Here is a 12,887-nt window from a genome sequence, read left to right as displayed (position 1 = left end):
TGCTTTTAGAATACCGGTGCATTTTTTTATTAAAGAAGAGGATAAAGCATTTGTAAATATATTTCTCTCGTATACTTCAAAGGTGATGCTGGTTGGCTGCTACAGAACTGGGGAGCAAACAGGCAGGAGCCCCCCCACCCCATCCGACCCCACCCCCTCCACCCTAGGTGACAAGAGACACACACAGGGCTGGGAGCTGCCCAGCTCCAAAGGGTTTCAAGATATGTGGACAGAAGGACCAGCTGACAGCCCGCCCGGAGAGCAGGATGGCACCTCCGGGGAGAGGTCGGGCGTGCTTGTTAAGAAAATCCCTTAGGAACGAATAAGGCATGAAGGTTCCCCACTGGGCTCCAGCGCAGAGGCCAGGGCCATTGCCTTCCACTGGGCTGTGTGGCTCCTCCGATTTCTGGGGTCTTAGGAAGGGCGGCAGGGACTGGAAGCCCTGAAAAATGGCTCAGGGCAAGCTGGGGACCTTGGCATCACTTAGTTGAAGCTGGACTTTCTGAAGCCTTAATAAAAGATTAAACCCTTGACCCAGCTGTGTCCTCAAGAGCCCTCCACAAAGGTGGGAGGCTGAGAGCAGGCATTATGGGAAGGAGACATGCTCCCCATCCCGGGCCTGTTTCAATACTGGTCAGTGTAGGGTGAGGGTCTCGGGCTGTCCCCAGTGAAGGGGGGCAGGGATGGACACTGGGACCATTGGCTCGTGGCACATGCCTAGGACATTCTGGGGGCAGCAAGCGTGACCTGCGGTGGGGTTAGCCTGTGGGGAGCATGGGAGTGAATGAGACACATCATGGTCCCTGAGGTGGGGGCAGGCAGAGGCCAAACTTGGTGAGTTGCAGGGTGGCGTGCGATGTCAGGGGCTCCCCGCCCCGGCCCGTACCCCTGGAAGGCTTAATGCCCAGAAGGCATTTCTGGGGCTGGAATCCGAGGCGGCTGGCTCAGAAGGGAACAGGGTGCACCGCTCTTCTATGGCTGCTGCGGGGCTCCCTGTTCCCCTCTTCTGATCGGCTACAGATCTGCGGTGGGCTGAGGGTCTCCTGGGAGAAGCCCATCCTCACCAGGGCTGGAGTGGGGGGCACTGAGGCTTTCTGCTTTTCATGGCAGGGGTCACCTCTGACCTGATCAGGACCCTGGGGGTGGGACAGCTGGTGTTAAGCGAATGACAGTGAGTCACACCTGGGGAGAAGCAGTGGGTGGTCCAGGAGCCCCCCAGAACCTGCCATAGCTGGCTCTGTGGTCCCCCTTCAAGTGTTTCCAGTTATGGGCAAGGGGTCAGGGGGATCTTGCATTGCAAATGTGTCTCTCAAAAACAAAAAAAAACTTTGAAAAGGAAAAAAAAGGCCATCTGGTCCAGAATGGCTTTCAGAAGCCTGGCAACAAGTCCGAAGGCCTGAGGGTCTGCGCTGGGGCGGCTGGGACTCCCCAGGGGAGTGGGGACATCTGCCTTTGGGCTGAACAGGATGGTGGAAGGTCCTAGGAGGCCGGACGTGTTGACTGCCTCCCACATCAGCAGAGAACAGCCTGTGTCCCCAACACCATCCCTGGGTCACACAGTGGCCTCCTCTGGGATATATTGCCGCTCAGAGGATCCCTCACTCACCAGTGGCTGCACAGTCCAGGCTCCAGACACCCAAGGCTGGAGCCCGGGGGGGTCTGCCCACTGGGAAAGGGTCACTTGCTGCTGTGGGTCTTGACTTTGGTGGCATTGATGTCAGCCTTGGTCTTCTGGATCCTGGAGAAGATCTCTTTGAAGAGCGCCTTGTACTCGGGCTGGCTCTGCTCCAGCCGCTTGTCCACAGCCTCTACGTGCTGGCTCAGGCTCTTTTCGCCGGCCTTGGGCTCCCCCTGGCCCTCCTCGCCCCCCCGCAGGTCCCTCCACGAGCTGTCGCGGGAGATGGGCCGCGAGGTCTGCACGCCAGCGTGCCGCACCCCAGCCCGGTGCTGCCGGCACTTGCTCAGCAGCTCCTCGTACTTCTCGAGCAGCGCGTGGTACTGCTCGTCCACCTCCCGCAGGATGGACATGCCCCGCTTGCGCACGCTGTTGGCGTGCAGCGTGAGGTGGCCCGCGTGCCGGCTGGCTGGGTCTTTGGCCACGATGGCGTTGAGCGCTGTGTCGCTGCAGCTCTTGCGCACGGTGTGGCCTGGGGAGGTGGCGGAGATACCATCGTGGGCGCCCAAGTTGTCCCCGCTGCCTGGCTGCGGGTCATCGGCCTCAGGGGCTTGGGTCAGGGGAGCCAGAAGGGCCTCGGCCAGGTGGTCCTCCCGGCCCAGCAGGTAGGTCTTCGCCTGCTTCATCTGCTGCAGCTCCAGCAGCTCGGCCTCCAGCTCCTGCACGCGAAGGCGGCAGCCCTCCATCTCGCACAGCTGCTGCTCCAGCTCCGCGGACTCATGCAGCACCGCGGCGAACTCGCGCTCCGCCTGCTCCTTGCGCTGCCGCTCCTGGCTCACCTGGGCACGCAGCGCCCCCACCAAGGTCTGCAGCCGCTCGTTCTCCTGCTCCAGGGGCTTGGGGCCCAGCTCCAGCGAGGAACTGTGCAGGCGGAAGGCATCCTCGCACCTGTGGGGGGCGGGGAGGGCGCAGAGGGCAGTGGTCGCTTAGATCTTTCTAGTCCACTGGGCTAGATAGTCTGTTTGCCAGGCTCGAGCCACTCCCAGTCCTCCCTCTGCCCTCTGTCCTGGGAGGCCGACCTCAGTGGACTGCCTCAGCCAGTTTCCCCCGCTCTCTGCTGAGCTCAGCCAATGGGAGTCACTGGCAGGCGGTCCCAGCAGACGGAGGTGATGGGAATGTCTATTTCAGACTCCTTAGCTGGTCAGTGTGGCCAGGCAGCACCCTCCATGCCATCTTCTAGGTCCAGTAGCCTCCCTGCCCTTGTCCCCTTTGGGCCCAGGGGTGGTGGCAGCTCCTCACTATTGCAAACCTGGGGTGCTGCCGTGTCCCTCTGGTTTTTCTGTACCTTGCCCACACCTCTGTATTAATTGCTCAATTACTCTGCGCGAGGGAGGAACTGTCTGCCCCTGGCCAGGACCCCTATCGACACACTCACCAGATACACCACATGTGTTACATTAGGAAGTCTTCCCATTGAGAGGGTTTAATGGGAACCAACAGGTGTAATAGTTAACCCCTCCCGGGTTAGAGTTTTGACTTACTAAACAGGTGACCTCAGACGCCACACATAACCTCTGAGCTTCAGTTTCCTCATCTGAGTAGTGGGGATAATAAAACACACCTTGCGGCATCGCTATAATCACTAAGTCACTCAGCAGAGTTGTGGGCACACACCGGCGCCCGGTAAACGCCAGCGGCTGGCAGTCGGTAGCCTAGGATCCACCTCTCCAATAGCCTCGACTACGCACCGGCTCTCTCGTTCCCACCTGCTGCTGCGCGGTGCCCGCCTTCTCCTTCCTGCCCCCGCTGGCAGTCCTGGGCTCTCGGAGGCACCGTCCAGGGTCGGGGCCGCCCCACCTACCGGGTGCTGGTGCACAGCTCCTCGAGGCAGGGGAAGGTGTGGATGGTGCGTCTTCGTTCCCGCTTCTCCCTGCGCACGCGCAGCTGCTCCAGGCCCCGGAGCTGCTCCACCTGGGCCTGCAGCTCCTCCACCTGGGCCTGCAGGTGCTCTACGGTCTCCGTCAGCCTGGGGGTGGGGTGGGGAAACCGCATGGGACGGACCCTAAGGGGATGAGGCCAGCCCCCCTCACTGCAGCCCTGGAGGGACGTGGGGCTGGGGACTGACGGGCAGCCCTGAGCCTTGCTGCCGCGTGCCGGGGTTTGATGGAGAACTCTAAGCTCTCACCCTTCTCCGCCCCCTCCCAGGCGGCGCTGACCATTTTTCCTGTGCCACCTCGGTTCCTTGTATACCCTTCTATCACCCATCGCCCTGCATCTCAAGGAACTATATACACGCCTGCCTTCCCTCCCAGGCCGTGAGCTCCCAGAGGGTGGGACAGGGTCTTTGCATCACTGTATCCCCGGGGCCTAGACAGAGCCTGGTGCAGAGCTGGCACTCAAAGGGTTGTAGCTTGAATGTTCAACCACTCCGAATGGACAAGGGCAAACTCACTACCACCCCCTGGTTCCCAGGCCTGGGCTTCTGGGAGAAGGAGCGTGAGTCACGCCCACCGCGCGCACACCCAGCCCTGGGCCTCTCCCTCGCCTGCCCCTCCTACCCCCCACTCTCCACCCCGCCCTCACCCATGGATCTTCTGCTGGGCAGCCTTACTCTCCAGCACCAGCTTCTGGTTGCTCAGCTCCAGGTCTCGGGCCGTCAGGTCCAGCTGCTCGTACACTTTGGTGTGCTGCTCATTCACGTGCCTCAGCATGTCCAGCTGCTTGGTCAGGTACTGGGGGAGGCCGGCGGTGGGGATGGGGGTGGGGAGTCACCTTTCGGGAGAGGGCTGGGGAAAATGGCTCTGCCTGGGCCCTCCTCCCACTTGTAGGAAAACAGCTCACTTTGGGGTTTTCATGTGCAACAGGGCTGCCTGGGACAGCTGGGCAGGTTGCGAACTGCACGAGGCTATTGGGCCAGGGCTGTGTCTGCTAAGAGGGTAGCTTTTCCTAAGTTGCGCAAAGGGACACCCAGGCCGAGGAGCCCCAGGAGGGCCCACGTGGCCCCTCACCTCGATCTCCTGCACTTGCTCCTCGTTGGTGGCGTACATTTGCTGCAGAGACTCCTCCAGCTCCTTGTTTCTCTCCAACAGCGTCTTCCCCAGCTCAGCGGCCAAGTGCAAATCTGGTTGGGAGGGGCGGAGGGCGAGGGGAACGTGAGCAGTGTGAGGAAGAAGCCAGAGGACGCCCGTTAATGTTCTGAGCTGGGCCTCAGGACCCCAAGAGGAGCAGGACACGAGGGCCGCCCTTGGGGAGCCTCCAGGCCTGGGAGTGGATAACCGGCCGTTGGACCTTCTGCCTGGACCGTCCTTTCCCCAGGCTCTCCCAGGGCTCATGCCTCCCTCCCTTCAAGCCTGTGCTTAAATAGCAGCTTCTCCAGGAGGGCTTTCCCCAGCCAATGATTCGAAATCATGCCTCCCCCACCCCACGTTCCCTCCCCGATTGTCTCCCCTGACTAACTGTAAGCTTATAGGGCCGGGATTTTGCCTGCTTTGTTCACTGATATCCCCAGGGCCTAGAATAGTACTTGGTGCAGAGCAGGCACATAATAAATCTTTTTTGAAAGAATGAGTGAGTGGAATGTGGTAAGACAAAGGGCAAAGCGCCCTGGGTGATAGGTAAGGCAGTGGGAGGCTCAGACAACGGGCAGCCTTCGAGTTGGGCTTGGAAGGGGGACCAGGAGCTCACCGAGAGGCAGAGGGAGGGGGCGGGAGGGGTTGCTGGGTATTAGAACTGGACAAGGCTTCAGAGCTTTTTGGCTTAACCTTATTCTATGGATGACAGGGCAGAGAAGGAAGAGTGACTTTTCCGAGGTCATCAGCTGGGTTACAGCCACACTGAAATCAGAATTCAGGTCTCCTCACCCCAGCACAGTAGCATTTGGTCCTAGTGACAAGTACCCCCTTCTGACGCCCCCTTTCCCTGGGCAGCAAAACCATCCTCTTCCTCCCACCAGCCCTGAATCTTGTACCTTATAGGACTGGGACCTCCCCTGCCCCATCTTGGTCCAAGGTACATGAGCAGCTATCAGAGATGCTGGGAGGGGACCTGGCCTGTTTTTAGGGGGTTGGTCGGTGGGGAGGGGGAGGGCTTAGGAGGAAGTAGCAGGTGTCTCTGGCCAAACAAATGAGCGTGGCCCCGCGTGAGGATGAAGGAACAGTGCCATTTGTAAGTGATGAAAGCTCCACTCCGTGCGTGGGGTGTGGAAGAGGTGGGGGAGGTGAGGTAGAAGAAAGAAAACGCACCTGAAGAAGGGTGCGGTCACTGTGTCGGTAACCACCCTTCTCAACAGCTCTCTGTGCTTAAAACAGCTGTGGACGCAATTTTGTGTAAACGGAATCATGTTTTTCTGTATTTGCTTTTTTCATTTAACAATATGGCACAGGCAGCTTTCTGTGCCAACTCTAGATACGGGATCATCTTTAGTGGATGTGAATATTCTATTGTATACTGGTCCCTAAATAACCATCCCTAAATAGTCCTTATTGTTGTACTTTTAGGGTGCTTTCAATTTTTTTTTCTCTATTAAAAATAAAACTAATTAATTCGGTAGTACAAAAATCTCTGTGCAAATCACCACCCAATCCCTGAGGATACTTTCTTAGAAACAGAATCCCGGGCAGAGGGCGGGCCTATTTGGTTCATTCTGCCAAAATGCTGCCTAGGTAGGACAGCTTGGGTCCTTTCCCCACGATGAAGCCCTCAGTCCAGGCTGATGGCGTAAATCCAGACCCGGAGGCATAACAGCAGCTCTGCTGGGGCCGATGTGATGTGGCCCAGGGACTGAGCTCAGTACTGCTCTCCCCTCTCAGACAGTGATGGCTCTAGGACCCCGAGAGGATGGATGGTCTCTATAACCTCCTCCTGGCGAGTTTCATATAGTTGTTTAAGCTGAGCCCCTTGCTTGGCAAGGGACAGGTCCCCGAGGAGTTGTGACTTCTGTTGGGCTTTCTTTCAGCCAGCTGGGGGTAGGATGGACATCACCATAGAAAAGCCAGAGGGGCCTGACCAGCCAGCAGGCCTGGACCAAAGGCCAAGTCACCCATCAGGGACAAAGCCGGAGTCTGCTCCCACACCGAGGGGTGAGGTTTTGAAACAGCCAGAGTGCAACATCCAGGCCGGACCTAAACTGGGAGGTGTCCCTGTGCCCAGACATCACCCAGAAGAGTCCCCTGGCCGAGAAGGAGTGCAAAGCCGCTCTCCTAGAGCGAGGCTGGAAGAACAGCCTGGACAAGCGGGAGCCGCTGTCCCAAACACCTAGCTCAGCCATTAAAACACTCGATCACATAAATCCCCGATAAGAACCTTTAGCCTTGGGAGATTAACTTTATGATGTTGATGCCGAGAAAAACTAGTTACCTGACACAAACCTCGTGAGGCAATGAGGACACCTGCGTTATGTTTTTTAAACTAAGTGGGAGTGTCTGTCTGCACACTGAAGTTTGATGTTGCGATTGCCCCGGGTTACGCTGAGTGCTTGGTGGAAATGTGGGAGCCCAGCGAGACCACCCCTAGTTTTGATGAAGGAGCCACACCATCTTCCTATTCTCTGTCATGGGATGGTGAACACTCAGCTCGTCTCCAGACACGATCAAATAATTCAGGTATAAATGAAGATGATACACAGAGGCCATTGCTACCGATGTCAACTCCTGCACTGGCACCAGGCGACAGGCTCTGTGGGTGGCCTTCATGGATCCCTTGTAGCTTAGCCTTGAGTCCGAGGCCACAGGCTCAGAGCTGGAGTGAGGAACGGTCAGGAACGATGCACTTTATGCTCTCTCTCCGGGATGAGATTCTGCGCTGTATGTGTATTCCCACGGCCAGCTGGCTCGGACGGCAGCCGAGAGTCACACTCTAACCCAGGCACATGGCCCCGCAAAGGTAGTGACTGTGACCTGGGCTACCTAGTGATTTCAGGAGTGGGGAAGAAGGGAACACAGTAGCAGCCGTTTGGGGTGGGTGAGAATCTCAGGGACCATCTCAAGGAACCTGGATCACGATGCGAGCTGAGCTGATCGAAGCTGCCAAGAGGGGTCACGAGAGAAGTCTGGAAGGTGCGTAGCCAGGGACGGCGTGGAGCCAAGTGCTAGGAAAAGGACACCGGCCAACCGAGGGCTCCGGGGAGGGTGGTGCAGTGCGGGAGGGAGGCCTGGGTGTGGGAGAGCGGGTGAGCTGGCTAGGCCGGAAGTAGGAGCTGGAGGGATAAACAGCCTGTCACAGCCGAATTAATGGTCACACTGGACAGAGCTGGGGAAGGTGCTGAGTCTGAACTGGCGCCTCCCCTGCCAGGACCCTGGAGTTTTCTGGAGTCTCTCGCAGCAGACGGCAGGAGCGTTGTCCCCTGAATGCCTGATGAGGTGCTCCCCAGGAAAAACACCCCAGAAGCCTGAGAGGGAATGGCAGGGAGCCAGGGGATGTCTTTGAAAAGAAATGCTGAAATCCCACTGCCTGCCGCTCACTGTTTGGGGCCTGGGTGGGGCTCCAGAGACTCCAGAGCAGGGAAGTAAGAAAAGGACAGGGGACAGGCACAGGGAAGAAGAGACGAAGATAAGGGGAGGGGGCGGGGGGGGCAGGGAGGCCATCTACCACCTGGCAGCCCCGCAGGGGTCCTGATCACAGCCTGCAGGGCATGAATGTCAGGAGCTCGGGGGCCACAGAACTGGGGTCCAGTCACCGCCCTCCCTTGCCATGTCAGAGCTCTTGCCCAAGGCTGAGAATCAAGGTCAGGTGCCCAGGACATCAAATGTGTGACTCAGCAGCCATCACTCAGCCTGGAAAGAGGTACCCACAGGCCACACCAAGCCTGATCCAGGCTGGGAGGGAGGCAGCAGAGAAAGTACCTGCGCTTCAGAATTAATGGCTTTTTCTATTTTTATGGATGCTGTGTCAGCGGGCAGAGGAAGCAGTGAGAATCGAGGACCTCGCTTGTCCCAACTTCCTCCCTCTACTGGGACAGAAGAGCATCAGAGTCAAACGGGGTCTCCATGGCCATCTTCTGAAAGCAAAGTCAGGGCCCGCACCGGGGGCAGGGGAAACGGAGGTGGAGGGGACCAGGCTGGCTGGGCAAACCATTTCCTGGGCCACTCAGAGGCAACTAGGGAGCAGCTGGGCAGGAGAGAATTGGGGGACTGGATCTAGGGAAGGAGGACACGACAGGCACCTGATCCCCACTGTGGGTGGCCTTTGGCCCACACTCACTGCCTCGTCCAGCTCTCTACGCCGACCCCTCGGGCGTGTGCCACAGTGCCTATGCCTGGGACTTTCTCTGGCCTCCAGCCCCAGAGCTCTAGTTAACTCCTACTTTCGAGTCACACATGGTCTTTCCTTGTTGCTCTGGGCCTCGTACAAGAGTCCTGTCCACCTGCAATGCCAGCATTCCTTCCTGTGTCCGGGGGCACTTAGACACCCTCCAGCTCAGAGGGGGCCTTTGCATAAGCCTTTCTACATCTCACTGCAGGGACCCTGTGGCTCTATCACAGTTACTAGTTTGGTCCCCTTTCTACTTCCCCTGCTGGGATGTGGGGCCCCTAAGGACAGAGATCATGTCCCCAGGCTCAGCACAGCACTCACCCATGGCAGCAGACATTTGGTTTTTGGTCAAAAGCTCCAGTTTCTCCTGAGACTCTCTCATTTCTGTTGTCCCTCATTTTTCCTGGGCTCTAGCTACCACTGGGGCTCCAAGGGGAAGCCAAAGGCTGCAAACCAGCAAGGCCAGAGAAGGGGGCGCTCAGGGCCCACGCCCCGCCCCGGACCAGAGCATGGCTGCCCAGCCCAGCAGGAATCTCGACTCCTCACCCTCTGGAAGCAGCACACAGCCCACCCTACTCACTCCTGGGCTCCTTCCTCCCACATCTGGGCTGGGCGCGGAGCCGGAGACTTCCAGAGACTTCATTAAGGGTGCAGGAATGAAACGCGACAGCAGCAATGTCAGCGTCTGCCTCCCGGGAGGCCATCTTCCCGGGCACTCAGCTTCCGACCTTACTTTCTAGGCCCACCTCCTCCAGGAAGCCCTCTCACTGCATCCTGCCACCCAGATTCAGACATAGGCCCAGGGCCACCTAGTGGGCCAGGGCTAGGACTATTCCCAGCCCCCAGTTCCACTTAAGTGGAACCTGATAGATGTTCGTGGGGTGTGACCTTGGGGGTGGCGGGGCGGGGGGGCTGAAGCCAGTATTGGGCCTCTCCCTCCAGGCAGGGAGGCTGAGGGTGGACTCTGGGGCATAGAGTATGGCAGGGTGCAGCCCGGGACTAGTCTCACGCTAGTCCCCCAAGGCTCTGATTACCCCACATTCCTGAGCACAAGGACGGAGCCTCATCTACCAGCAAATCTGGCCACGTGGGGACATGGGTCAGGGCCAGGGAACAAAGGCCCCGGGATCTGGGTAGCTGCCTTCCATGAGAGCAAAGCCAAGTGTAAATAAGGCCCCAGAACAGGGGTGTGTCACACAGCAAACTAGACTTGTGTCCACACCGCCTGGCTTCCTGGGGGGGCTGTGGGAACTTCTCCTGGACACGTTTCTTTGCCCCTCCAGCTCTGATGACCCACATATTAGCCGTTCTCAGGGAGGAGAAGGTGAATTTGACTCCACTCCAGCAGGCCTTGGTCCTGACCCTCTTGGGACTCCTTCTCCTTCCCGTCCTAACAGCCCGCCCCAGACGCAGAGTGATGTCACTTCAGCCACCTCATCACCAGCTTCTAACCCTCTTCCAGTCACCCTCTCTACCCTCGGATGCATGTGGGAGGTGGCTCCCTCTTTACTCAGGTTCTAATCAGGGTCCTTGTTCAGAATTCCCAAACCTGGCCCCTTCCAAACCATGAGCCATGTATTTTGGAGGGGCCAGGGAGGGGACCCGGGAGGAGGCCAGAGACTCCTTCCTCAGGAAGGCAGATTGGAGACTTCCAGTCTCAGCTTTCCCAGCCGCAGGGTCCTGCACCCCATTCGGCCCCTGCGTAGATGGGAAGGGACTTGGGGAAACTTTTCGGGAGTCTTAGAGCTCAGGAATCCTGGCGGGGAAGGGTGTCGCTGGATTTGGGATAGGATAACTTCCCCCTACACACACGCACGCACACAACACAATCATGCACACGCGCGCGCGCACACACACACACACACTCACACTTGCACACACGCACCATCTCTCCCAGCAAAAACATAACCGAGAAGCCACCTCGCGGTTCCCGAAGACTTCCAGCCAGGGCTCGGGCCCCCCAACAATACCAGGGGTCCCTGGGCGGTTCCTGCCTCTAAGTTGGGGTGGGCGGACTGGAAGTATGCCCCTGTGTTTCCAGCAAGGAGGAAACCGTCCCCCGGCTTTTGCAGATCTCTGGGGGTCCAGTCCAGGTCTTGCCACACAGCGCCCCTTTTCGCCACGTCCCCGTTCTCCACACTCGTCATCACCCGGCATCGGGCACGCGGGGTCCAGCTCAACCCTCCCCGGAGTGATAACCGCCCAACAATGGAGAAGCGGCCAGGGTCGCGAGGCGCACCCCGCTTTCCTGGCCGCCTCCTCCGTGCTCACCCTGCTCCAGGTCCTGCTGGTCGTACCAGGGTTCCTCTTCTTCTGCGAAGTCCTCCATCGCGGCGGCCCTCCGCATGGCCCTGCGGGCGGCGGGCGGGCGTTGCGGCGGCGTGGCTCAGGGCCGGGGCGCTGGGCCCGCGACAATGCGGCGGAGGCGCGCCGGGTCTCCCGCGCGGCGGACGCCGGCTACAGCGCCCCTGCTCGCGCCGCGCCCCTTCGCCATCGGCCGCTGACCCGGAGCCCACACGGGGCTGGCAGGCCGCCGCGGTCTGGCCCGGCCAGGGTCCTAAGGAGCTAGGGACACCAAGCGGCGGCGGCACAAAGGGCGGAGGGGAGGGGACAGCAGGCGAGACCGTGGCGAGGAGGGCCCAGGCCCGCCGGCCGCTCTGGGGCACTAGGAGGAGCGCGTGGCTGCCGCAGTGGGCGCCCCCAGCCCCGCTCCCGCCAGCGCTGCCCCCGGCGCGCCCGGCGACACCCGGAGCCGAGGCTGCATCTTGGCTGGGTCCGCCCCGCGCTTCCCTAGCGGTCCGCTCCGCGGGGTGGGGCTGACAGCCGCTGGCCAATCAGGAGACGCATACATAGCTGGGGGCGGGGCCGAGGGCGGGACCTCCTGCGTGCCTTGGTCTGGCTGCTGCTTGGATCAACGCTCCCCCCACCCCCAACTCACACAGTTTCCTCCGCGCTGGGGTCCTTCAGTTTAGGGCTCACTGTGTGGACATTATTTTATTTTGTTTACTTGTTGTGTTTCTCTCCCTCTAGGTATCCTGAAAGCAAGGATCTTGTCTCTTGTTCACAGTGCCTAGAACAGGCTGACCTGCTGATACCTTCCGTGGACGCTCTGAATGAATGACTATATTCATTTACAGTTACCTTTAAGAGGTGCAGTGTTTCAGTGCTTGTAGCCAGAAACCTCAGGACAGGAGTGACGAAGTCTGAGAGTGTGTTACCTGCATCTGGCCTTTCCCTTTAAGGTCCTGTTTCTCTCTCCTTGGGATCCATATCCTATATCCAATTATACCCATTGAAATTAAACACAGTTTCACCTAGTCAAGCATTTTTTCTTTAAAGGAGTTTTGAGACTCAAGCCTTCGTGATTTTTATTAGGACTCCCCATGTGCTGGTACTGTCGAAGCACCCCAAGAACACCTGTGATAAATATATCCAACAAAGAACTTGTGTCCAGAATATAGGAAGAACGCCCACAAAGCCACAAGAAAAAGAAAAACAATCCAGTAGAAAAATAAGTGAAAATCTTGACTAGATATTTCACAAGTGTCTAAAATGACCCAATAAACATGTGACCAAGTGTTCAACTCCTTTAGGAGGATCAACGCCTGTAGGGGAAGAGAAGGGGGCAGAGTCGGAAGAGGGAAAAGCTGGGTTGAGATGTGGCCTCGACAAAGCCTCCCCTGGTTCCTGGAGAGCTCTGAATCTGGGGTGACCCTTCAAAGTTATTCCAGGTGGCAGTGGGGTGAGGGCCTTTATATCCCCCCCCCCCCAATATACATACACAGGTCAACCGCCCATCGAACGGATGCAGGCTTTCCCTGAGAAGTGGGTGTGACTTTCAGCTCTTTTCAGCTTCTCTCTTCTCAGAGAAGCTGACGGCGGCTAGGACTGCCAGCCGGCAGCCTCCAGCCGGCTTGGGGGAACAGGCCCTTCAGTCCTGAGGGGAAGTCTGGGGGATGCATCCCAGCATCCGTCATGTGTGCATTTTCCATCACCCGGCCATTCCGCTCCTGTATGTGTGCAA

General features: G+C 58.6%; 1 protein-coding gene across 1 annotated transcript; it reads right to left on the bottom strand.

The window, feature by feature from the left end:
* On the bottom strand, nucleotides 1-11,625 carry CDR2L (cerebellar degeneration related protein 2 like). The gene is made up of 5 exons (XM_016132570.2): nucleotides 11,135-11,625; nucleotides 4,624-4,736; nucleotides 4,199-4,347; nucleotides 3,477-3,641; nucleotides 1-2,563 (listed from the first exon to the last, which is right to left on the bottom strand). Exons 1-5 carry the CDS (start codon nucleotides 11,208-11,210, stop codon nucleotides 1,678-1,680), a joined length of 1,389 nt encoding a protein of 462 aa, XP_015988056.1. The 5' UTR covers nucleotides 11,211-11,625; the 3' UTR covers nucleotides 1-1,677.
* Between the last annotated feature and the right edge of the window lie 1,262 nt (nucleotides 11,626-12,887).

This window comes from Rousettus aegyptiacus, unplaced genomic scaffold, assembly GCF_014176215.1.
Source record: "Rousettus aegyptiacus isolate mRouAeg1 unplaced genomic scaffold, mRouAeg1.p scaffold_m13_p_6, whole genome shotgun sequence".
Lineage (NCBI taxonomy): Eukaryota > Metazoa > Chordata > Mammalia > Chiroptera > Pteropodidae > Rousettus > Rousettus aegyptiacus.
This window is presented reverse-complemented; position numbering and strand designations above follow the sequence as displayed.